The sequence below is a fragment of the Trichomycterus rosablanca genome, chromosome 19 (genome assembly GCF_030014385.1).
Source record: "Trichomycterus rosablanca isolate fTriRos1 chromosome 19, fTriRos1.hap1, whole genome shotgun sequence".
In the NCBI taxonomy this organism is placed as follows: Eukaryota; Metazoa; Chordata; class Actinopteri; order Siluriformes; family Trichomycteridae; genus Trichomycterus; species Trichomycterus rosablanca.
In genome coordinates this window covers 6,873,927-6,901,738 of record NC_086006.1, presented here as the reverse complement: position 1 = coordinate 6,901,738, position 27,812 = coordinate 6,873,927, and the positions used below count along the sequence as shown (strand labels likewise).

General features: G+C 37.4%; 1 protein-coding gene across 1 annotated transcript; it reads right to left on the bottom strand.

The window, feature by feature from the left end:
* Positions 1 to 479: 479 nt before the first annotated feature.
* Positions 480 to 2,976, bottom strand: her9 (hairy-related 9). Its single transcript, XM_063015325.1, has 4 exons — positions 2,717 to 2,976; positions 2,345 to 2,440; positions 2,139 to 2,226; positions 480 to 1,652 (listed from the first exon to the last, which is right to left on the bottom strand). The coding sequence occupies exons 1-4, from the start codon at positions 2,822 to 2,824 to the stop codon at positions 1,093 to 1,095; spliced, it is 852 nt and encodes a 283-aa protein (XP_062871395.1). The 5' UTR covers positions 2,825 to 2,976; the 3' UTR covers positions 480 to 1,092.
* Between the last annotated feature and the right edge of the window lie 24,836 nt (positions 2,977 to 27,812).

The window sequence follows — 27,812 nt, the reverse complement described above, 5'->3', positions numbered from 1 at the left end:
AAACCCTGACTTGAGGCTGTAAGATGTAACCCTTAGCCATTTATGAAGCCTTCCTGGTAAAAGTGTTTTTAAACATCACTGTTTCAAACATATTCTTTATGACAATGCGTTAGAAGAATCACCTTGTAGGTTATCTAAATTGTCTAGGTTCTATCTGGAATTTTCCTGCCCACCCCGTGAAAACATGCAGAAGGTGGATTATCATTCTAAATTGCCCATGGTTACAAAATCTGGTGTAGATTTCCTGATACCCTGTCCAGGGTATAACCTGTTATTCTGTTTGGAGTCCAGTGTTTCAAGGTGCCACAAGACCCACCAGAAATTAATAAATATATGGGACATTAAGTTTCATTCCTGTTAAAGCTAAAGAACTATCTATACAAAGACCCACAAACAAAAAAGTGTAAAACACAGTATGTGTATTTGTTATTTAGATTTATTTAAACATATAAATCAAAAACATAATAACACTTTGGCATCTTTTACAAACTCTGTACAAAACTAAATCATTTAATAAAAAAGTACTTCTGGATGTCTTTCTAATAAACAGCTTATCAACAAATCCAAATATTGGAAACAATACTTCAACATGAACTGCTTTTAAAATAAAACATATACAGTCCCATAAAACGGAACAATGTTTGAATCTTCATAAGGCATAATAAAGTGTTCATAAGGCAGCAGCCAGGCGCATGGGAAGGTATTGTAAGTACCATCAACTGCATGGAAAAGGTGTAGATGACTCAAATCAATGCAGTATATGGCTACAAATGTTCACAATTTCTCTTAACCGATAACCGACTATTATTACTCAATAGCTAGAATTTAAATCATATAAGTGTTTAATTTTTTCTGTTCAAGGTCTATAATTGTATAAATGTAAACAGAACTGGCGCATGCACCCTAAGAGTGGGTAAGGGCTCTTACGCTTCACTCTGCATGCTTTTGTTAAAGAGCTTAAAGTCAGCTGTTGGAAATACATTTAAAAGATATTATTAAATGACAACCTTAATAGAATAAGAATTCTTTGTCGGTTATCGGTTAATCAGTTGAAACTTTTTTAAACTTCTCATGTGGCCTGTGGCAGCAGCTCTACCAGGGCCTCCACACGGGCTCATTGCTCTCAATTCCTGCACTGACGCTAACAGGACTGGCAGCAACTCCCGCAAACGAGGTCATGCCCTGCACCGGGGAAGGCGCCTGCGGAGCAGAACTGACATGCACCGGGCTCGAGCTGACCGCTACTGGAACTCCAGCGTTCGAGAACAGCGGGATGACCTGGGTGCTCGCGTTGGTGAAGGCAGGGTTTGGGATGAGAAACGCGAACTGTCCGTCTGTAGCGGGTACGAGCTGAAATCCACCGAACACTTTGGGCGGCATCGCGTCTGGAGGGCTGAGCTTGGAGTTCACAGCTGCTGATGAAGGAAGCTGCACGTTGAGAGGCTGTGCCAGGTGCGCGTGCTGGCCCGGGGCCTGCTGAGGGTAGTTCATTGGCATCATCTGCCCCAAACAGCCGGAGAGATGGTTCAGAAGCCGTGCGCGCACCTCCGTGTTCACGCTTTCACACGAGGACAGAAAGCGGGTCACCTCGTTCATGCACTCGCTGAATCCTGCACGGTACTTGCTTAGGATGGCTGTGTCTGCTGACATTGCTGGTGGAGGAAAAGAGAAACTTTAGTATAACAGGTAAAACTAAAAAACACACAAAACACTGTGGAATAAGAAATGCTCAAATCTGCAGTATGTAACTTTGGTCCATATGTGAGAAAGTTCACTAAATGTACTTAATAATCTAACAGTTGGAAGTGATCAATGTGCATTTGGAAAGTTAAAAGTGTTTGTTGATGTATTACATTTGTTGTGAAAATTATGTAAAAGAATTGCAATAAATGTAAATGCTTCAAAAGTAAAATTAATACTTTCCCAATTAATACAATATATTAAATCAACATGTAAATGATTGTTGCCAGAATTTACCAAAGAAGATAACAAAACATAACGTTTAAAGTTATAACAGTCTGGTGGTGGTGCTCAAAATAACTATAATTAGTGTTTTTCCTAATGAATAATAATTAATAATAACAAAGTTACATGCTGCAGGATTATATAGTGTATTGTGACTGATTCTTTGAACTTACCAGTCATCTGAACACGCTGCAAGTTTCTCAGGTGCTTCACTGTCATCTCAAGAATATCAGCTTTCTCAAGTTTTGAGTGTCTGGAGCTCTGTGGAAATAAATGTAAAGACTTTGTCAGTACATGTCTAGACATGTTATAATATTAAATGTAACCAAATAATGTAACCATCATCAACGCAGATGTTTTTATTTAAATTAAAACTTACATCTTTTTTAAGGGCATCAAGGATAAGGGTCTTGAGCTGGCCAAGGCTTTCGTTGATTCTAGCTCTGCGCCGTTTCTCCATGATTGGTTTTGAAGACTAAAAGAAAAAAATAATTAATACAAAATAATTAATTTAGATGACGACTTAAATCCAGCAATAACTAACGACTAAATAAAATTAGAAAGCATCATTTAAATATAAATAATTTGGGTTTGTTTATGGAATACAATATTTTGGGTTTGTTAGAATAAATAATTCAAAGTGTCATCAGTGCAAAGTACACTTATACATATTGGTTCGTTTATGTATAACATTTTTTTTAAATTTGCATGTATTTATTAATGCAATTCAAACATTTAAAATAATATTTACCTTTCTATGCTCGCTGGCATTCTTTGGTTTGTCTGGTGTATGTGATCCGCTTGCTGGAGCCCCAGCAATCGGAGAAGCTGTCTGTTTCTCCATGGTATCGGCTGGCATTATTGGATCAAAACTTGTTCTTATCCGTTGAGAAAAAAGGTATATTCCGTTAGAAGCGGGATGGAACGCGTGCAGGGAGCGCTGCCAGACTGACTCTGGTCGCAGGGAGAGCGCAGGTCCAGCTGCTGGCACTTGTAATGAGTGAGCTGTTATATGAGCGCGCACAGGCAGGCAGGGTGAGTCGAGTCTCCTCTGCCACACGCCGCCGGTATTTATAGCGAGCTCGCGTGCTCCCGGTTCGTGTGAAACCCTCGCTGCATTCTTTCCCACAGTCGCTTCAGCCAATAGGCGCGCGGACTCACCCATCGGGCGCGGGCAGGCCGCTGATTGGACAACACCCCCACGGGCTGTCAGTCACGCGCTGCTCAAACAGCCCTGCAGGCACAAACAACAAAGCGGCGAGTGCACGCGGGCTTAACTTTGTAGTGATAAGAGGGGAATCGGGGGAACGCCGCCGCTCCGCGCGAGCTTCCTTCTCCTGCTATTTGAATAGCCTAGTTTTTAAAAATATGATTGAACCTTTGCACTGCGCCAAAAATAACTCTGTCCATGACAATCTCGTGTGACGCATTCCTGTACAGACAGCATAGAAACTGGCTAGGCCTGTATCTTCAAAGCTACAGTGTGTAATGTTCAGGTTTGGACTTTGAAGATTTTTTGGAGCAGATTTGTTATCCAGCGCAAATAAATCTGATGGATGCATGCATTAAATCAATAGTCTATAGATGCATGCAGTAGCAAATCCTGCATAAGGGTGAATCTAAAACATGATCCCAAATGTATTTATTTATTAGGATTTTAACGTCATGTTTTACACACTATTGTTACATTCATGACAGAACAGGTAGTTACTGGTTACACAAGATTAATCAGTTCACAAGTTTTAATGTCAAACACAGTCATGGACAATTTTGTATCTCCAATTCACCTCACTTGCACGTCTTTGGACTGTGGGAGGAAACCCACGCAAACACGGGAAGAACATGCAAACTCTACACAGAAAGGGCTTTAATATCAATATCTGGCGTGATTACAGATTAATGTCACAGCATAATGTATTGCTATGTGCTTATTTTTGCACTCGGACTAATATAAATAGGTGCTGCACAACTGATATTACAAATGTTACAAAGTTCGCATTTCTACCAGATGTTCCTCGAGTGCTACATATTGTGCTTTTATTGTGAATTAAAATATTACAAACAAACAAAGTTTAACATGCCACTGGTCTTTCTATTTGGAAGTTCGCTTAAGCCAAATAGATGTAATTAATCAATTTGTTAATTTTTTCATGTAAAACATTAATTTTCCCAAAAATAAACAATTCCTGTACTGGCAATATAGAAGTTGTTTTCATTTTTTTAATATGAACTATGAATTACGAATTAATTTGAGCATTATTAACATATGCGTTTGGAACATGTATTTGAATACATACACGTTTTAAAAACTTTGCATGAGAATTTAAATAAAATAACAGGTTATAAACTTCTTGCTCTCTAGCAGAGGCAGCAGCTGTAGAGGCACGCGAGGAGATTCGTACTGGCACACTGCGAACCAATAGCAAATCGGCGCTGTATGCAAATCAGCCGTCCTGTGATCTGATTGGCTTGTGGTGCGCTTACGCCACAGTCATTACAAGCGCGCGGGAGCAGGAGAGCTCGCGCGCGGGGGAGGGGCGTCCACAGCTTGTCCGCGTGCCAGTGCGTCTGCTGCTGAGCACGTGCCGCATCTGAAGGAACGCTTCCCAAATCCCAGGCTGTGTCCGGATCCGCGTCCTGCTTCTCTCACACTGCTCAGTGACTTTTTGATTTTCTGTATCTATTTTGCTACATAATTCGCATTAACCTACTATGTTTTTATTGTTTGTTATTGTTTTATTGCGTCTCTGCTGTAAGATCTAATAAAAAAAACACAAATCTCCATATTTAGTGGATAATATAAAAGACTATTTACTTGTAGACACACGCCTAGTCCTCAGGATGTAAACAAATTTTTAGAAGGGCATTCAGTTTTTTTCAGTTGCACAGCTAACATTTTACAGTCTTATGCAAAAGATTGGACCCCCTGCAGTGGCAGTCCTATTTTTGCTTACTTTGTTTTGGAAATGAGTCACATTTTCAACAGGCAATCAACCGCACATTTTAAAATACAATTACTCTTTATTTATTTGGTCCAATATCTTGTAGTCTGCAAATAAATACAATTTTACATTTTACTTTTGCAGTAAAATGTAAGTCAAATATTAGAATTTCATAAAATTGTTCATTTTGCTAGAAATCTAACAGTTTGTATTTGAAATAAAAATGAGTGAAATATTTTTATAGAAATCCTAAAGTTGTATATAAAATGCTTATATTACTTTAATTTTTTCAACATTTTAAAAGCTATTTTTTGAAAGCAGACTTACAAATATAACCAGGTTAAAATGAGACTGTCTTGTGCCGATGTTGTGTAATTCTTTAGTATTGTGCGCCATCTATTGATGTTTATTAGTAAGTTTTTCCGAACATTTAATGTTCCTCGTACAGCCACTAGGCGTCGCACTGAAGCCCTCAGGGAATTTGAAACAGCCTTATAAGGTAAATAATAAACTTTAAATATATCTGTGCAGTTTGAATAAAAATCACAAAAATAAAATCATAATATCAAAAATGGGACATTGATCCCACCTCGACAAGGCTTTCATAAGGCTAATTTACAGACAATATTGTGAACATACTATTAGTAGCTAATTGAGGTACAAAGATATACGTTTGTTTATCGATGGGATTGTTCCCTCGATTTATATTTATATTTGTGCATAGGAATGTACACGCTAAGCTTATCAAAGGTACCTTATACAATGTTATATCACTTTTATGTACTTTTCCTTATTAAAAATGCACAGTAATGGTACAAAAGATGACACCCCAGTCTTGGGTTCATACTGTCTGCTATCAAATAAAAGTCAAAGTAAATGTAAGAAACACTGCAGTTCTTAAATGTGCATTTTTCATACTCTCTGAATTGGGGTTGTAAATGTGTCCACATATTAAAAAAAATAAATAAAAAAAAACATTTATTCATAACCAATCAGTAATGAAAGTCTAAGGGGAGTTGGCGGGGCCGCAAAGATGTTTACTTTTCTTCATTTAGAGTAATGTGTTAAAAATATTGTCTATGGGATTTTAATATGCCAAATGTAAAAAGCTCCTGAAACAATTTTAATGTCATTGTATTTCTAATATGCATTTAGTTTTCTGACTCTTAAACAAATATGTTTACTTTTGTCTAAATGACTGTATGAACATCACATTCTGCACTCATTTGCCAAATAAATAATGCCTCTAAATAACACAGGAATTGAAACCTTCTAATATAATGTTGTAACTTTCAAGCACCGATGAGCCAATCTAGCTAAGTCAGGAATCTCCACTCCATTGTTCTCAGTAAGAGGAGAAAAGCCTGAGGCAATGAGAGTTTATTAAGTCTAAATTGAGCCTGGACTCTTGCAGCTTGGCAGTCATTGTTTGGCGGCTCTTGTACTGGTTGCTTGAGCCTTGCTGGGGCATGCTAGAAACTTGTTTGTCCAGGATCGGTGAAATCTCAGAGGCCAGCTGTGTGTACAGCTGCTCACGTTTGACCTGTTTGCTTTGGGATTGAAATGAAATTATGCAACTCTACAGCCATGCATGCTGTGTATTAATGCTAGGATACCTACACTGTCAAGAGCTCTTAAATGTCTTAAGCATTCCAAAAGAACACAATGACCAGAGTGCAAAATAATTATGCTTTGTCTTGTTCCAGAACTTGGTAACTATGCAGGGAAAACCTTGAATGTAAATGCTTTATTAAAAAGGCTGCTTAAGAAACACAGTCAGCTTCTTCCATTGCACAATAAAGACACATTAACGTCACTAATCCTGTTTTCTTAAATTTCCTTACTTAGTTTTTGATAAAATATAATAGAAAATTTGGCAGTACACAGGCTTTTCTTATATAAAATTAGAAATTTTACAGTGCTACTGTAATATATGTGGTAATAAATGTTCCTATTAAAATGGAATCTGTAATTCCATTCCTAAAATCACTATTTTTATAGAACACATTCAATTAGTGCCCTCTGATTTTCTTTATTTGATTGAGTTTTACAAGCTTAAAAGGTCTTGTAGTGATCTCTAGAATAAACTATTTGACTCTTTTTTCTTTTATATGGTGGCATAGAGTTTCTGTAAAACATACAGTATATGGTGGCTGCACAATTATGACTTGTTTGACAATGTTTTTATTATTCAAGGCAGAATGACATCAAGCCTGTTCATTTTGCTAAATAGTAGCAATTACCAGATCTACATTATTCGTTTTTTCAAAAATTCAAGTTATCCTAAACAAATGAAATTATATAAGTTTTCAAAATATATTGTGTTTTAGGTTCCATCTATGGCATATCATGTTTGGTTAAAAAGCTAAGAAATCTAAAAAACAAAAATCATATACATTGAATAGTTGAAATCTCTACAAAGCTTTTAAATTCTGTATTATTCTTGTATTATATCTAAATCATTTAGTGTGACAAATATGCTATAACAGGCTATCGAAAAGAGAATTTGTTTTTTTTTGTCTCTAAATAATTTAGCAGCTTTGCTGTTCTTTTTAAATTGAGGATATAACAAAGTACTGAGACATTTAAACAATCACCAAGGAACTTTTTGGAGCTCAGGATTTGTGCTCTCTGTGTGTAGGCTGAACTTTGTCCACATTGCAGATGTGTGGGATCTCGCTCAAAAGCATCTAATTCTGCTTATTTGTCCATACATAATAAGTCCCGGCTTCCTTCCAAATCCTTGTGCAGAAAGCAGAAGGCAGTCAATTAGATCTGCATTAGCATCTGTTGCTTGGCCAATCTCTTTACACGGTGTCCAATCAGTCTGTGCTTAGCCATGTTTACTGAGGATTCCTTCACACAAAGTGTTCACAGTTTTCTGGTTACTGTTGTCAGTAAATTCATGAAGCATCTTAAAGGTTATTTAATGTTTATCCAACAGTGAATATACAACCTAGAAAAAATACAATTAAATACAGGTTTACATGTTTGTTATAAATATTGTGTTGTAATATTAAGATTGTATATCTGTATATTTTTCTAGTCAGTATAAAAATTGAAATTACACAAAACGTCTAAAGATTTTACAGGCTGTTTTATATAAAATAACCCTGAGCACCCTGAAGATATTTAGTAAACAAAGTAATTATTTTATATTAATTTGTCTACATTCATTATTTAAATGTTATTAAAGAGAAGACATTTGCTATTGATTCTTCAAACGTACAACCAGCATGCATTCTATAATGTCCTAATTATTACAGCTGTAATTGCATTATGGGTCTAAAATTGCATTATGGGTCTGAATATGTTTGTAAAACTCTTAAAACATTTGTCATTATGGGTGATTACCTGATGATGATGATGGCAATTATTTCCAATCAAAATCAAATACACAACATAAGAATGCATGCAAAAGGTCAGAGGGTCTGAATATTTTTTAAATCCATGGCATGCTAAGTTTACACTGAACAGTAGATATGAATTTTGCAAAAACAGTAATTATTTAGTAATAAATAACACCTACAATAAAAATGTCACTGAATAAGCACCTATAACATACTAGACTTACCAAATCAACGCAGTATTTAATACTCATAAGTCTGCTTATTAAATTATTAGGGCTCATTTATTTGTTTTCACTTAATGTTTTATCTTGACATGGGTAGCTTTGGGTTCTGGCACCACCCTAAACACTGGGCACACAGCGACAATACATTATGGACAGCGTACCCATTCACTGCAGGGCAACTTACACATTTGTGATACCCAATCCACATTGCTAGGTGAGTTAAAAGGTGGGAGATCAGATTTTCCAAACAGACCACAGTTTTTTATGTGGTGGCAGATCCACTGGACCATTCCAATTCAACTTAATTCATATATGCCACTAAATATTTTAAATTCAATATTATATCATTTATTAAATAATTATTTCTTAAATAAAAATGAAAAATGTATTTCTAACTTTATTCTAACCTTATGTTAACCTTAGTGCTGTTAAAGTAGCCTAAATATTTAGGAATCTGCCTGCATTTATAAGCTTTATTTACCTTTCATCTTTGATTTATTACTGGCACTGTGGGGAGCTTTATAACAGAGGTGAGAACCCACATTAATGAATTAAAATATGGCTATATTTCTGAGGGGTGCTACAGGGGGGTGCATTCATTTCTTAAGACTTCAAAGCAAAACTTTAGCATGGGCAGTGTGAGAGTGTGGCATTTCATGGACATTTCAGTTTATTCTTCTGTAATTAAATTACTTCTCTGTTGTTCTTATACCTGCCAAACTTCGAGTGATTGTGTTTCATGGTCTTTCAAATGGTTTGTTGTCATTTTTCCATCTGCACACCAGCATGTCCTTTACATGTTGTGTCCATTGTGGCTGTTTGCCTCTCAGACTGGGTAAGAGAGAAAAAGAAAGAGTGGGTGTGGAAAAGAGAAAGAGCTCCCCCACCCCTGGCTTTTCGGCCCGATTCATGGCTTTCTTCTCTTTTTTTAAGTGGGCTGTTGATGAGGTTAGCCTAATCAGATTAAGTCAACTCACATTGGTCGCTGCAGTTTGTTTTCCTTTGAAAGCCCCACTGACATGTCCAAATACCTTTTTTTATCTTTCTGGGGAACTTTTCATCATGCCCTTTCATAGAAAAAAATCTTTTGAGTTTCTATTCAAATGGACTCATTTATAAACCTTAGTTCCAGATTGATATAGGATATTTAGAATGGGTCACTTCACAGCAACGCTATCACAGAATGCTTTAAAGCTGTGCACTGACGCAGCTGATCATTCTTACTGGTGACTGAGTAAAAAAAGGAAGAACGTGGCGCATTAGGAAGGACACAAAACACCAAATTCAATTCTGAAAATTACTGGAACCCTTAATTTGATTCCTAGATAAATGTTTGTAAGACTACAAGACTAATACAATGATAAAGCAATGATCTAACATGAAACTCTTCATGGTGGCTTGTAAATCAGTGTTTTACCAATGTGTTAAATTACTTAGGGAAACTACAAGGTTTAAATTAATTTAACACGGAAATAAGTACTTAATTTGATGAAATAAAAACAATCAAGTAGCTCAGTAAACAAATAGTATCAGTACAATTGACTGTATACAAAATACAATAACTATATATTAAATAATTATAAATATGATAAAAAATGATTTTAATAATTTCCACGCCGTTTTTTCTGTAACTGAATGATTAGAAAACACTTTGTCAAAAGTAAATTGTGAATTTGAGTACCGTTCAGACATTCATTGTGTATTTCTTTGCAAATGGAACAGTGGTCTTTTGCCAGGGCTGAAAAGAAAACCCTCCCCTATACTGTGAGAAAATTTGTGTAGATGGTCAGATGTAATCAAGAACAATCTAAAAATCTAAAAATTCTGATCCAATTTCAACTGGAAGCTGCTGGACAAATAGTGATATTGTCATGCAATCATAATGTTGCCAAAGACTTAGAAACATTGCTTGTTGTAAATTTAGGAGTCACTCAAAGTACATATTTTAAACTACTTTCACTATGGCTATGTAAGTGGATCAATATAAAAAATATGGGTAGAACAAGAGGACCTGGGTTCAAACCATGCATTACAACACAGACAGCATTACATAATCAACATCTCTGCTTCTTTAATGAGGGTAGCTAAGTATTCTTTTTTTAAGTATTCTTTTTTTTGTGTGCATAAAACCCAGTTCAATTTTTGTCCCAGTGTTTCTATGGTGCTGTGTTCACTATTAAAAGTTGTAAGATTAGGGACAGATCTGACACCTGTAGGTTCTCTGATGTTTTACCCGCTGCTTTTGGTTATTTAATTCCCTGAACTAATAACAGGCTTTCAGAGACAATGAACACAATAAGTATAGAAGAGCCCCTTTTATGTGGTTTAAGAGGCTGTGCTCCAGACAGGCCAGTGGCACGCTAGCTGAATGGGGGCACTGTAGGAATATTGCAAGTTAACAGATCTGGAATCCCGTCCCTGTAATCACACTACTGAGAAGCAGCAGCGGTTTGGGTTCAGTGTGTCACGAGCAGTGGCCCACGCTGCTACACTTTTTCCATATCAACAACTTCACAGTAAAATTTACACTGACAGCTCATACTGGGGTACAAGACAAGTTACACACACCCTGCAGTCCAAGACAAGAGCATGGAATAAATATAAAACCATGGGTTTTAGAAAGGAAATGTCTAATTTCTTCAGGTTAAGTTTAAAGGAATCAGGCTAGGCGTGTAGGGGTAAAGATAAACTCACCTTACAATATAATTCAATTAATCTTGCTTAAGACTAGTTCACTTAGTGATTAACTTAATATTATTTGTTTATTATTTTAATGAACTAAAAAACTAAAAATGTCTGCCAAAGAATGCATTCAGTCATTTGTTGTTCTTTTAATGAATGCTTCACTTAGGAGCAGTTATATCATGCTAATGTCTCTTCAGTTGTGCCTTGATACCAAAAAGCTGCACCTCATTTAAGCTGCTGTAATACCTTACTTACAGACTTTTTGTTGTTTTTTCACTGTTTATTTAGGATGTATTTGATACATTTTATAATGATGTCTTTACTAGTAGTATTATTTAGATAAATCTTATTGTCTTCTCGTAATGATATACTGCAAGTTATATATACCTAGTTTACATTTTCCCAAATTAGTCCAGATCGTTGAGGGTGATTTATTATATTTTCTGGGCACGTTTTTGTCTATGTCTGTGGCTATCACATGTAAACCTGTATAGTTAGGTTGAATAACTAACTCTAAAAATCTTAAAGGAACAACAAGGAAACGATTACCACTAGATACTTACATTTACTCTCTGTTACATCAGTTAGCACTACAGTCATGACAACTGCACTAATTCCCCAAAAGTGTGACTTTTGTAGCCAGCCTTAAACATACATACAGCTACTTTGTATTTCTTTTGTTTCATTAATTCTCTTAAGACATATCAAAGCAACAAAACCGAAACATCAACCTGAAGAAATGCGCAGGTGTAGAGCCAAACCTGGACAATGACTGCTGCCAATCATGTTAGCACAAAAGCATGGGCAGATGATGTGTTTGTTGATGAAGTTAACTGTCTCTGGTGTTTAAATAGTGCAGCTCCATTATACGGCATCATTTACACATCTGATGTGTAACGTACTTGACACACCTCCACCACACACACTGTCACTTTTTTTACGCATTGATGCATTGTCATGTTGTATCATTATACCCATAGAGTATTTTACCCATAAAGTTTTACAGCTAATGTCAAAGTAAACAAAAAGGCAAAAATAACATACATGGTTTACTTAAACTTACAAAAAATTGTCAAATGAGCTGGTAGCTCATTGGTTAAGGCACTGGACTAGTAATCAAAAGGTTGCCGGTTTAAGCCCCCACCACTAGCATGTTGCCAAAATGCCTCAGTTGCACAAATGTAAATTTAACACATTAAATAGGCCACTCAGTCGGTTTGCAGATGTAGGACTGTGGGTTAGCAGGTTTTTTTTAATTACAATGATAGAAATCCCATTTATTGTGGGCTCTATCAGTATGGTAGAGTCTGTCCAAAGAACAAATCAAAAGTCTAAGAGCAAAACAAGTCAGATATTTGATGATAGAAAAGTATACAAGAAAAATGTAATTAATTTAATCAATGACTTATTCAAAGGACTGGATATAACAGCGGCCAAATGGGTTTTGATATTTTTAACTAATGACATTTAAGTGTTTTCTTTCTTTTTTGACCTTCACTGAGAAAGTGATGGTCTGATTTAAAAACAGCTGAGGCTATTTCCAAAAGGGTTGGGATTGAATACTTTTTCAGGACACTTTTTCATTTAATACATACAGCAATACAGCACCATTCAAATCATTCTTTTATACGTTTAACATAATAGGTCTGGGTTCTGTTTACTATACAACAAAGTCATTCACATTTTACTAGACAACAAAGCAAAATCAGCTTTTGTCAAAATGTGTATGATGTATTATTTGAAAATAAGCAAATAGCTTGCCATGTGTTTTGGTTTTAAATAAAAAACGGCATAATTAATTGATATAAGTGTGTGAGGAAAATTGATTTCTCTGAGCCAAAGAAATAAAGAAGCAATAAATCTTCACACCTTCTTTAAACTTTGATTCCCAATTTTAAAGGTGAAATGTGAACCATAACCCTATTTGTCATTTCTACCATTTGTAATGGTATCATCAATCCAAATTATTAAAATCAGAAAGCGTTCATTGTGAACTTAACAAATCAAATTATTCAAATTTATAGGGTGTGTTCTTGTATTGTGTTAAAACATGCATTCTTTTCAGAAGAAAAGCACACAACTATAAGCCGGAACAATGCAGAAAATGCTCAAAACCAACATTATGCTTAGAAACCATTTCGGGATTCTCTTCACTGATAACCGTACTGAAAGTGCCATTGATCTTTTTGTTCCGTTTGGCTGGTTGAAGAAAACGGCCTGCATCGGTTCTTGAGCCCACAAAACGGCTCTCTTTGTGAAAACGCAAAATCAATGCAAATTAATCCTTTATGCATTTCCCTGTGAATAATTAAATGTCTTTGCACTTTTGTTTGAGCTTACTCGCCAAAACAAAAATCAGAAAGGTAGAGAATGTGGCTATTTATGAGCTGGCTGGAGCAGCGAGCTGACCCCTCTCTCCAACCACAAAGAGGCCTTTATGCAGGAAGCGCATTGTCTGGGCCGAGTTCGTTCCTCTCTGACTGACCAGCGCTGCGGGACACCCATGGTGTTCAATCTGTGCCAGCGCACAACCAAGACTATTTACCCGCATGAAAGACCTGCAAAATAAACCACAAAATCCATGGCCATGACCCGTTCTTAACAAGCACTCTCAGACACAAGAGGCCACACAAAGTAGCACAGGCTGCAGATTTGTGCCAAGTCAGGGCATTGTGAAGGAACTGACAAATCATCAGGCATGAGTCACAATAATATGCGACAGGAAGAGCTAGTGACACGTATTTCTGATGCACTATGGCTTTTTCTATATTTTAGCTCTAGCGTTGCTTTTCAAGTGTGTCATGCTGAAAAACAAACCTCCTTTCAATGTTAATTACACATAGTGCATCGAACATTTCTGTGTAAGGTAATGCATAGCTCTAGGCTAGAGTGCCCATGCTAACACTCATACACCATTGAAAGTATTCACAGTGGGGACTAGGGCATCAGAACTGGACAGCGGAGTAATGAAAGGTTGACTGGTCTAACAAATCCTGTTTTCTCCAAGATCACGTGGGCAGCTGGGTACATGTGCAATGTTTACACGTTTAAGAAATGGCACCAATATGCACTGTAGGCCCATATACATAGGAATGTACAGAAGTTAGAAGACCTGCTGGTAATGTCCTGGCACCAGGTACCACAGGACTCCTTCAGATGTCTTGAGGAGTGCAAATATGTCCAATTTATTCAATGCATTCTTTTATTTTCCGTGGCAAGTATGAAAAGGCTGAACAGTCCCAGTTAAGGTCAATGGCAGGAGGAAAATATCAAACTGACTTAATCAGAAAGTTTATTGTTGAGGCACAAATGACAGGAGCTTTAGCCTGGCAAGTGTAAATGCTTCAGCATCTAGCTCTATTAGAAAGAATCAGTAAGTGTGATTGGGAATTCTAGCTGAGAGTGCACATTTGATGACTGGATGCTTGTGTAAAAGAAACACAATGAGACTAATTGTTTAGGAATCAATCAATATCATGTTATTATGACTGACTGATATAATGTATTCTGGTGAGGAGTGCTCTCTCCCAGGATGACAGTCCTCCCATTGGCAGAAAGAGAGAGACTATACAGAATAGTTTGATGAACATGACAGTTAGGTGAATTATATGTTATGGTATTTGCACTCAACAAATATCAACCTAAGAGAACACCTGTGGGGATTTGGGATGACAAAATGTATTTCACCAAAACATCATTGGAGTAACTAACTTTTGGAAAAATGGTGTTTAAGCTGCTATAATATCTTACCAGGAGAATTCTGTAATTATAAGATGTATTTGACACATTACAAAATTAAGTATTTTTTGAACTAATTATTATATTATAATTGTAATTGTAAATCTTATTATTTTCTTGTTATGGTATACTGGAAGTTATATCTACCTGGTTTACTTTTCTCCAGATTAGTCCAGATTTTTAATATTGTCTGTTTTCATCATGTATTAATGGCTTTTGGAGTGTGCAAAAGCACAACTTAAATGTATAGTTCATAAATAATACTTTTTTTTTCCTATCTCTGTCCTCTTCCTTCTACCACCGTATCCATATTTACGGTCAACACACCATACCAGTTATTAGCTGCCTTGCACTCTATATATTGAGTTTCTTGAAGCTTTTTAGTATTCTTCATTCTTTATCACTGCACAGGAGAAGTATCTCGACAGCATTTCATTATACTGTACAACTGTATACTAGAATAATGACAATGAAGCTGAATTAAATTACCCTGGATTACAAGCAACTAGTCAGATATGATCTGAGGCTAGACTTTTTCTCGCCATGACAGTGGAAGTGGGTAGTCTTTATCTTATTTAGGGCCAAACACTGTTAAGGAGACAGTTTACATTCCCAACAACACTGTATCAAAAGACATTTGAATTCAGCAGAGAGAAACAAACGCACCCATTAGCCTCCCCTCCCCTGGATTTACCATTCACCTTGGGAAGAGCTTCAGGGGAATGCTTGCCTCTCCTCTGTTTACACTGTTAATAGAGTAGGGTTGTAAAGCAAAAGGGGAGAGTAAAGAAACAAAGACATGACGACTCTACGCCCTTTCAATTAATAGCAATAAACAGATTATTACAACCACATAGCAAGCTTGTGTCATTGTTTGTGACAACATTTGGTTGTTATGACTCTATTCATCGTTTAGTGTCATCATACCCATCATGGTATGTTACACCCCACCTCCCTACAACAATCCACTCTGTTCCATGTCTGCCCATTTTGTGTCATTTTAACAAATCACAACCAAAAACATTTATTGTCTGTGTAAATGAGTTATTTTGGCATGGGTCAGCTCCAGATCACTACGGGTGGTTGACCCTGCATCCTCCGGTGTTTGGCCCTCCTGCCCAGAGAGGAATCAGCCAAGCTGGGGTTCTGGCTCATTAGTGTGCCCACCTGGAGGCTTGCAGGCCTTGATCTGTGGGCAATGAGCAGCAGTTTGACACCATTTCCAGACTGGAGCCGACCAACAGGCCATGGCTGCATGGAGCCACAGCATAACGAGTTCCCTCCACCCTTTTTGCCAAACACAGTCCTGTCACTTTAACTGTCCGTGTAGCTCACTAAGACTCCTATTAATTACCCCCTCCTTCTTTGGAAGAAAAGATATGAGTTGCTTCAAGGGATTAACTCATTAAGAAGCTTACATTTTGGTGTTTGCTTTCAAATCTACTGTTGCTCATATACAAACCCATTTCCAAAACATGCAATAAAAAACAAGAATGTGTGATTTGTTAATTCTTTTTAACAGACAAAAATGTAGCTTCAGGTTATGACAAAGGAATTTAACCACTGTTAGATCAGCTTTTCTTATTATACTTTTTAATTGTTTGTAAACAGTTTGATATAACGCTTAACAGTCGTTGATGTCTGACTCTTCACTTCATGATGCAACATACGTTTCAATAGGAGACAGATATGGACTGCAGGCAGGCCAGTCAGGCGCACACACTCAAGCTATGAGGTTGTAGAGCATACAGTACAGTCTGGCATTGTATTGCTAAAATAACCATGGACTTTGATGGAAAAGATGTCACCTTGATGACAGCATATGTCTATCTAAAATTTCAAAGTACACCTCAGAATCAATGGTACCTCCATACCATGATAGATCTAGACTTTTCACTGATCTAGACCTTTTTGTCCTTTTTTTATTATCATAAAACCTCTCAATCTTTGTTTTGATTTTAATAGTTAGCTAGCAAAAGGAAACTAAGTAGTCAATAAAAAGTACAAAAATAAAAAGGTTTATCTATATTATAATACATATTTAAGTTCTAATTCAATTCTACAGCATTAATTTAAATGCTTCTGCTATTAAAATGAAGCCCCTCATTTTATCCTGTTGGGGCATTACATATTTAAAAGAATAACATTATGAACATAAACTGCTAGTTTTAAACCATTAGTTTGGAAAGCAATAAATATCTGAACAGAGTTGTGTAACTAATGGACCATTTAAAGACCTGGAAGTTTTCCCATCCAGTTCCTGCCGAGATTGGTATGTGTGTCATTCCATGGGAATAGTGCCATTTGCGTCCTGAACACTTTATGAGACAGAGGCCTCTGTAAAATTAAAATCTGACATTAGCAGTTCAACAAGTATAAATCAAATTATCTGAAGTGTTTTATAGTATAACAGTTGTTACAAATATTAATTAAAACTACCACAAGCAATTTCTCTGTGCAGAAGAGTAAAAAGAAATCTAGATTTTATTGTAAGTGTTTATTCATACTACAAATGTTGGCCATCCAACTTACACCAAGTTCTCAACTCATTCAATTTATAAATGTACGTAGTGTTACATTAAATAAAATAAGCAAAAAAGCAGTATTATTTAGTTTTCATAGAACTCATGTTAATAAGCTGGTAAGTCACACAAAAAAGAAAGAGAAACTCTTTAAATTATACTAATTGAAGAATCAAGTTTACACATTCCTTCATATTGCAAAAAAGAATATGCATGACTGAGTACTGTAATATATCATAAAAATCTGATTTTACACAGTCATGCAATTTCATCTTATTCCTCTGGTAAAATGTTGATAAAAGGAAATGTTAAAAATATTTTAATATTTTTACTACATGACTGTAGTAATAATTAAATCATTACATACTCTGATGACCGGAAATCGGACAGTCAGCTGTACCTCAAGAGATGGTTTGGGTGCCAATTACTCAGAATTAGACCGATACATCCCAAAGAAGAGCTTGCCAATCTCCTACTACTAAGCCTTAACAGGTGCCCTTGTCCCAAAAAAGGTGTGTGTGTGTGGAAGAGAGGGGGAGTTGTGACAAAGTTACTCTTTAATGAGCTGCCACTAACCGCTGCATTTTGCTTACTCCTCACTGCATGATGACAGATTTAAGATGAAAGTAACAGCGGGGAGGAGACAATGGTTCTTTGAGAACAGGCCTTCAGGCTCACTGCTCTGCTGGATGGCTAAGCATGGCCTCAGGTGAGTCACTCCCCAAGGGACACCGCTGGGTCATGTGACTCCTCAGTTCCTCCTCATCTGGAGTTAAATTTAAGAAGCTCAAGCCAACAACTTAACTAAGCACTATAAAGAAACTAAACTGTAGCTATATTTTCCATGGTTTGTCCAAATTCATGATTGGATGGAGATGTCTAACCTGAAGCCATCTGTCGGTATTCAAGGTAGGGATGGATATCGATGGATAAGTATATTCACATTATAGGCCATTATAATGAAAATCCTAATGAGAGGGAACCTGCTGACTAAGCCACTGAGGCCATCTGAGCAAACCCATCAAAGAACCTTTAGTCAAACGTACCTTCAGGCAAGCTACCTTTGCTCCACGGGTGATGAAATGATCCATCATGCAGCTGTGGGACGTTACTTCCACACAAAAACACTGAGCACCCCAAAGCACTGAGCTCACAAACACAAATAGCACATTCTGATGCAACTGTATTTAAATCGAAAACTATGACTGTGATAGTAACAGTCTAAATGTACACTTGGTTCAAAAATATTTGAGGACACTGTTCTTCTCTGTGGTTCATCTTAACTATATATATATATATGAATCCTCCCACAGCTTTAAAAGGCCAAATGTAGCCTGCAGGCTGACCGACACTTTGCGCCACCTCTCCTATAGATTAAGGGTAATAATCTTTAAATAACGAGACCTTAAATTTCCCCTTCAGCACATGGAGTTCACAACAAGACCACAGTCCACAACCTCTAAATGTAGCCTGCCCGTTAAGGCATGAGGTGTTGGATCATTGCAGTATTTAAACATTTTGACTCATTTTTATTTGTCACATTTGCACAGTACTGCATTTTTCTAAATGCTAAAAAGGCATTTACTTAATAATCAAGAAATTCTCTAGTAAATTAAAGTTATAAAATATGTGTGTCTATGTCTGCAACATAGGTTCTGGGGACCTGGGTTCAATCCTCTATTGAATGTGGGTTTTTTTCAGTACACTCATGGTTTCCTCCCATCTTCCAAAACATGCATTAAGTGGGTTGGCTGTAATGGCACTGGTCCTGTCACAGCAAGAATGCAAACAAAACTGTTAATAAAAATTAATTAACAACCAAACTTTGTTCAGTAACAAACTGACAGACTCTAAAATGCAGTAAAGTTGAGGACACAAGTGTTGGGCACAGCAGGATCTCTGTCTCAGAGTCTAACTACACTCAGTCAGTAGTCTGACAGTGCCTAAATCTTCTTGGAGAATAATTTCCATAGTCATAGAAAAGTAGAAAACAGCTTTTTGAGGTTCAAATTAGTTTAACAGAAATTGTGAATTACTTATTGTATAAACAATGTGATTTGTGTAAAAAATCTTATATCTATAATCAATAAAACAGAATGCAATTATCAGCTCTCAGTAAAACATGAGATAACAAATGCTTTCTGGCTGAGCCCAAAGAAGTGGAAACGAAAGCTATCACTGTCAGCATGGGCACATTTAATTAAAAGAAAGAGACAGTAAGACTACAGCAATGGGCCAGAGCCATATTCCCAATATATTAAAGGGCAGAAGACCTGGTTACATTCCTGGGAATGAATGCAAGCCAATTATATAACACTGGTCTCCTGCTGCATCAATGATTTAGGGTAGCACATCAGGACCCTGGGTGACATGAAGCCTTGATGAGTCTTTTTCTTAATTTTGTTAAAAGCTAGATGTGTAAAGGTAGGCAGTTTTCCCTGCTGAAGAATATTACATGAACTGTACATGTAGGTAGTTTATTGCAGGCAGACTTTAACATATTTACTTACCTTTAATGTTAGTAGTTCTTTAGAACTAGACAATTTTTGATGCAACAAAGCACCCCCTCACTATGACAATGTTGTATTCAAGCAGACATAACAAAACTGTTGTTGATTTAAACTTTCTAATTTTAGTTTGTTTTCCACACAGCACTGAGCACAAAGCTTCTCTCACAAACATAATTAGCACAAGCATAAGTCTAAAACTGAGAGTCTCTTCCATACACAAGGTAGGCAGCTGTCTAAAAAGTTCCAAATTTACTTGTCTTTTTTCATGAAACATTATCTTAAAAGGTCTGTGGTTCATCCATGTGCCTTTTTTGTGAATGTCATTCAGACACTGATGTTTTTTTTTATTAATAGTTTTCTCATTGCAACCCTCATGAATTCAGTTTTGTCTAGTCTACAGTATATTGTACTGCGGAAACACTGACCTCAGCATGTCTGTAGGTTTTAGATGTTTGTTTTTTAAAGAATATTCTATGATTTCTTGGACTATGATACATGTATCACTGCTTTTGAAATAAATACTGGATTTCATTATACAGTATGTAATATAAAGACAGATTAAATCCTGGTAAGTGGTTAAGAGTGTGAGAAAGAGCTGACTGCACTGTGACCCTGTAATGCTGTGAGCAAAATTCACACTAGCTAAACAACAAACACAGGCCGTGAGAACCTACTCCTCACTGCACAGTAAAAATTCTTCACCTGCAAACCATACCTTAAGTGACAAGCAGCCGGCATTTGATAGACAACCACTACATTCCATTTATAGCATTCAAAATATCAGTAATATTTACTAAAATATGAAATACAGAACATGAAAAGCAGCAAAAACAGGGGCAAAATTATGTGTTTTGGTTAATAATTATAGGCCAGAAAAACGAGCATCTGGCTAAACCCAAAAACACAAAGACATTCCACCCGGGAATCCCCCAATACTTTCACAACAGGAGGAACACCCAAAACAATCAGCGATGAGTCCAAACCACTGTGCAGCACAGCACTTTCATGCAGCACAGACGACTGAAAATGCCAGGAATGCTAGACTCCAGCCCAATAGGAGACCATGTTCCACTTATTGGCTACCAGTGTGCTCATCCACAGGGACAACTGAACAGAGTTCCCACACAATGGGAAACAAGACATTTATGACACCGATGCCATGGAAAGAGTTAAAAGTGAGTCATTTCTGGGGCACCTAACTCCCATGTCCCCCGCACGGCATTTCAGAACCACAGACATCTCCACATGTGGAGCAATGGGCATGGGGAGAGATCACAGCCAGTCTGTCTCAGTTGGGTTGATTTAAGTAGTATGATATTACTTTCCTAAGAGAATTATCTCATTTGTAAATTCCTTTATTTATCAGCATCATTGCTCTATGAAAGACTTATTAATGAGAACATTTTGCAATTGTGCTGCTGTGAACGTCTGTGAAAATCCTTAAATATAAATTACAACACCCAGCATTTCAGTCTGTATAATTGATTCGGAATAGAATTATGTAACCTGAAAATTATTTGAATGGTAACTATTGGTTGTGAAAGCGTTGTCTGTGTGTATACTATGTGCAGTGTCTAAATATCACCAATTGCATTTTTTATCACCTGTTGTTCTCATAACACTAACAGCAAGGAAAGGCAATTTTGAAAGGCAAAATCTAACAAATAAATAATAATTGTAAGTATAGGTTATGCTAATGTTAATAATACACAAGTAATAATACCACAATAATAAATTAGTAACTAAAACTTAATTTAAATATAATTACAATTTGAAATAATTTTAACAACAAACACAACAACTTTAAACTTTATTACTCACTACTACTAATTAGTATTGGTAGTATTTAGGTTTAAGTGGTTAGTTAGTACTATTAGTAGTAGTAGTATTTAGGGTTTAGAGTAATAATATTTGACTTTTTGTAGTTGTTAAAAATGATTTAAAAAGAAATAAAATGACTAAATTAAAAAAAGTAAATAGTAAATGAAATAAAATGAATAAAATAAATAAAATAATAAAATAATATTTTTTTCTTAAATGTAATTCAAGGTAAAAAAAATATTAAGTAAGTTAAATAAAGCTATTAAATAAATATAAATATTAAATAAAACTAAACATTCAGAGTTTTTCTTTATTCACAGAGCTGTGAGAGATTAGCAACTGTTGTTCACCTCAGTTTCAAAACCCTCAACTTTATTTTTCTCTTACTGTTGGTTTTACTGGGGCAGAAAGCATTAGCAGAATGGCCAATTAAACATTTTTATAAATTATTTAGTTTAAAGTAACAATAAATAGACCTATGTGTTTAAGTTAATTAACTCGACATGAGACATCGCATGGGAGGCGAACTAAATTCTGCAGGTTGTCTGTTCACCCGATCAACTGTGCAAGATCGCCACCTTCTGGGAGATAGTATACATTCCTTTATTATGTTAAAGCCAAATGTTTATCTGCCAAATCTCTCTTTAGGTCTTATTCGTTCATTCATTCATTCAGTCATTTTATGTAACATCTCCCGTATTGCTAAGTTGGCATTGTACAGAGACACTGTCCTAGTAACACTGGTACAGAGCAGAAATCCCTAACTGGCCATCACAAATCTATTGCATTGGAAGAGACACATGCATTTACACTATCTGGTTGAAATATTTGTAAAAACCCTTTCTAAAAATGGACTTTTGATAAAAGTTGTAAAATCTAAGTCAGTGCTCTTTCAACTGAATTGGGCACACATTCACTACCAAATGTTGTGAAAAGCCTTCACAGTAGAGCGAACAACTTTGTTGCAGCAAAGAGGGGGTTAAATGCCCACGGTTTTAAAATGATATGCAACAAGCTTACAGTCAGTTTTCCACATAGTTTGGCCATATAGTGTAATCAACACTGGGGTCCAGAATACTCACTGGCATTCATTATGCATCGCATTACCTCTTACAATATGGCAATCAGAACCTTTTCTTTATCTAAATACATACAGTATTTGCACATACATATATACATATACGTATATACATATATGTATACATATAAATACATATTTACACAAGCGATGATTCAGAAAAATTTTTTTTAGCAGGGCATCATGCTTTAACGTATTCACAATTTAAAGTAGGCGATCCACCAACTGACACATTTTGAGAATTTGAAGAAAACAAGACTGTCCAGATTTTGGGAGATTCTCTTGCATTCCATAACAGGGTTTTACACTCTTACTCACATTTAGACTCATTTAAAGTATTGGCATTTAAAGTAGCCAATCCAACTAGTGATATATCTAAGAGGTGACAGGAAACCAGAGTACAGGAATTTTTTACGCACATTACCTGTTGCCACACAATCAGTGCAATACCAAGAGCCAAGAGGTAAACTGCTTCAACTTGTTCTTGCTAGCAGTAAATCCAGAGCCTGTCTTAGAAACACACCATGGACTGGGAATCTCTTTACAGGGCATCACCGACTTACTCATTCACACTCACTCACAACGTGGGATAAATTAGAGGGGCCAGTCTACCTACTGATATCTTTTGAAAGGTGGAAGGAAGCTGGAGTACCTGAACATTTTGTTCGACATTCTTTAACACATGTTCCCCTGCCCAATTAGTACAATATCAGGACCTTCTCATTATCTGAATCCATCTCTTTTCCCATGATCGCTTTTGTGCATCGCAGCCAATGTGCTGCTATTTGAACCCTGCATTATAACATGCTTCCCAATTAGAACCATCTTCCACTCCTGTTTGGACCTTCTTCGATAAAGGTGGGAGGGGGAAGGACCATTTAACAAGTGTGCTTCATTCTTTACACCGTATGGAAGTTTACCCACATCTGCCCTGCTCCCTAACCCCTGAAATAGAGAGGGTCAATCTTAGGGTTAGAGGGTCAGCACTTGAGCCATTGTAAAGTGGAGCCAACATGAACCGCGGTCCAACACTGCTTTCCCCGCAGGGGTAGGGTGGTTCAGGTTCAGGAATGAGGACTAAACAAGGCCTGTTCTTTGACATGCTTTGCTGCGCAGGAGGTTGAAGGGATTGTTCAGGTTTGCTAATTAGAAGGAAAACGGATGGTTGTCGGGCTTTGTGCAGCTTTTCTTAGCTATCATTGAGGGAGCACAAAACAGAAAACAAGCACAGGCTGAGAATTTGGAGAATTTGCAGGTGTGCATGGATGTGTGTTCAGAGCGCATGAAAAGCCCAGTAAGACTAGATGATGTAGCTGGCTGAGAGAGGATTGATAGAGAACAGATCCGGTCGGCAACATCACAAGAGGAATGACAAAAAAAGGAGCAGCTCAGGCCAAGCGCTGTGCTGGATGATTATCCTACAACAGCACTGTCTACCCTCCCCATAGTTCTATCTGGCACCCACTTTTTCCAGACTATTTGTGAGTCTGTCATCGGTGAGGGCCCTGTCTTCTCTAATTAACCTGATTCCCAGAATCCACTGCCCTGTGACCACCCTTGCTGCTGAAAAATGGGCAGCATAGGTGAGAGAAGCTTGCCCAAGCCAAAAGGAACCCAAAAAAAAGAATGTATTATTCTAATTGCCCTGAAAAGAAGGCAGGGAAATAAGCATAATGGCCATGCACCCTCCTACACATTCACTCACACACACTCTCCCCCCCTAAACCTCCTCCTTTTCTCATCCCAATCTTGATTAACCTCCTCTCACACTCCCCCTTTCCCTCCCACACACATTCACAGATCCACACAACCACCCACCCACCCACACACACACACAATGTGCATTGGATGCCCTGACAGATGGGGCCAGAGCCTTTTTCAGAGAGGTTTTTCTATGCAAACGGCAGCCTGGTTTAGTGCACCACTGTCAGGACTATGAATTGATTCCTGCAACTATAGAGGCTTCTCTCTGCCAGGGTGTCACAATGGCAACAAGTGTTGGGAGCTGGGAGCAAGCTTGTGCAGGCATTGCACTTTGCTCATGAATGATGGTCTGGCAAATGGCCTTTCATTGCCTTTCATTACAGCCCATATTTCGCTTGCATTCTTTCTACCCAGGGCAATGTGGTGTTTGCTTAAGTTGTTTTCTGGTGTTGTTTAGGTAGGACGTTTGTTGCAGGTGCTTTGGTAACAGCTAGTTTTAGACATAATGGACACCTGACAGAAAATAGGCCATAATCTTCTGCCAAAGGCAACCAGAAATTAAAATTGCTGGTACCCTGGCCTTATTGCATACACATCATCACCTATCTCACAGCAACACTGAAACTAATACTAAAGCTAAATACAAATAAAACCAACACCTGCTTAGGACTAACAGAAACCAACATTTATTTTAAAAACAATAAAAAATGGAAATGAGTGCAGTGACTTTTCCCACCCATATATGGCAACATCAAGGTGGAGCAGATTTAAGAGGAAATAAATTTGGCATTTAGCAGATGCTTTTATCCAAAGCAACTTACAGTACTGTGACAGTATTCAGTCTAAGCAATTGTGAGTTACGGGCCTTGCTCAAGGGCCCATCAGTAGCAACCTGGCAGGGGTGGGGCTTGAACCAGCGGCCTTTCAATTATGAATCTAGTCTGTTAACCACTAGGCTACAACTGCCCTATCATGATGAGAAGTTCACATGTTTAAGAATTTAAGACTGTACCTTGCACTCTAAATAAAGCACCTAAATATCCATTAATACTAATAATTGAGATACATATTTAGTAGGCTAGTATGCTATTTGGGACACGTCAGAAGTGTTTGAACCAAAGTGAAAGTAGTCTGCTGCTATTATAGTCTTCTCTTCAGTATAAGTGTTACAGGGAATACATTTTATTGTGCAATTTATTGTGACCGTCATTGTATTGAGTGAACAATACAATACAATCCTCTTTATTTAACAAAAGTTTTATTTTAGCCTGCAAATGTTAGCTAGACAAAGATTTCCTTTGGTCTCAAAGTCACATAATGCACACAATGAGGACTGCGACTTCTCTGTGTTAAAGTGCTCAACCTGTCAGATCACACCAGATCAAACAGGGCATGCTAGCTGGATTATTGGCTATTAGGCAGGCCCTCTGTTTAAGCTTTTTTTACTTACTGCAGTGTAAATATACTATTGCATTTAGAAAGGCAGGAAAATGTCTTCAACCTTATATTTCATGTTACCTTTCAATAAAAGAGTTGTTTGTTGTTCTAACATAACAGCTTCGTTTTAAAGGCTTTATAAATCAAAGCTTACTTAGGCAGTGACTTCTCCCCATCCCCATAGTGAATTGGCGATGGTGGAACGCCCACGCTAACCCCAGAGCTGACCTGTGACACCAGAGACAGTCCTGAAGACAATCGTTCCCCAGGCAGACAACAGTGCCATCACACACTCGTGCTTCTCTCCGTCAGCGTCAGCCAGGCGAGTCGGGTTAATGTTTCACCAGCCCCTTCAATCTCGTCCCTCAGCACCGAGACAGGCGATGGGAGGCTTGGCTGCTCACCGAGAAAATGGATGGTAATCGATCGGCAAACAAACAGAATAGAAAAACAATGCTGACGGACAGATGAGACTGCTCTCTTTCTGTACCTGCAACACATCCATTTATCACAGGCCATTAAACTGACTTCAGCTGGGGTGGTATGAGATCTGCTGAGTCAGGTATATTTTGAAAGCTGTAAAATAGGTTTATTTACACTATTGTTTTATTAATTATTTACTTTCTGTCAGTATATTTTCTAATGTAATTTTAGATTTGCTATTTTAATTAGAATATCATGTTAATTAATGGTGTACTCATGGCTACCCACTTTACAGGCTGCTTGCGTATACTGTGTTATAATAATACATTTGATCACAGTAGACTTGTTGCGCAGAACTACACCACTGCAGATCAGGTTTGTAATGGTATTAAAATTTTTTATTAATATTATGTAATTACTTGGGGTTCAAACTTGAGAGCTTAGCAGTGTTGGGCTAGCCTATTATTATTACTGTTCCTAATCTACATCAAAGTTTAGCTTGGATTATTTTCTTTCCTCTAATTTTCACCAGGTTCTCAAGGCAAGATGTCTGTGTAGGCTGGTGGGCTGGAGTAATAGATCGCTGCTCCACCCGAGCGCCGTAGCTTGAATTATTTAGTGCGTTCTTGTTGCATCAAGTCAATAAAGGAGTGCAACAGCTAGTATCGGCTCCACACAACCCATTCCCAGAGTCGTACCAACTTTTTAATGGCATCCGCCAAAATGTTTTTGTTTGATTTGTTTAGGATACAGTTCATAGAGTTATGGATGGAGTTTGAAGTGTTCCTTCTAATGCCTATGCATTCACACAGAAGCTTTAGTTTTAGATGTACCGATTCAGTGTTGTCTGAATAAAAGAATTTTAATCAGTGATGCATTGTGAAAAAAGGTCAAGCAAGAGAGGATGACGCATACTTCTGGCATCTTGGTACCCAATGCCCAGCATGTCAGCATGCACAACAGGGCTTAAGTCACATTAATGAAAAGCATTGCCGGTCAAGAGCTACGTGCTAATGTGCCGATATACATAACTGGGTGCGCATAGCAATGGCAAATACATTACCATGTGTTAGAATGCATGAGTTGGATGGATGGGTGGGCTGCGGTGTGTATTGTCAGAGAGCCAGGTCCACCGAGAGGGAGCACACAGTGAAGAAAACAGGGAGCTGACAAGAGACTTGAATGAAAATCAATTAATTTTCATTTAGTGCAACAATCAGAGGGCAGGCATTAGCATGTGTGAGCTTCATTTGATGGTGGCAGGAGGCCAAGCATGGGGAGAGCGCCGTACTAAGCTAATAACAGGGCCAGGCCTAGCCGGCCTCTTCCACATTAACACCCTAGTGTTCTCCACTACAGGCACAAAACCCACTCTGGCAGATGATTAACCATTGGAATGGTTTGCATAAATTG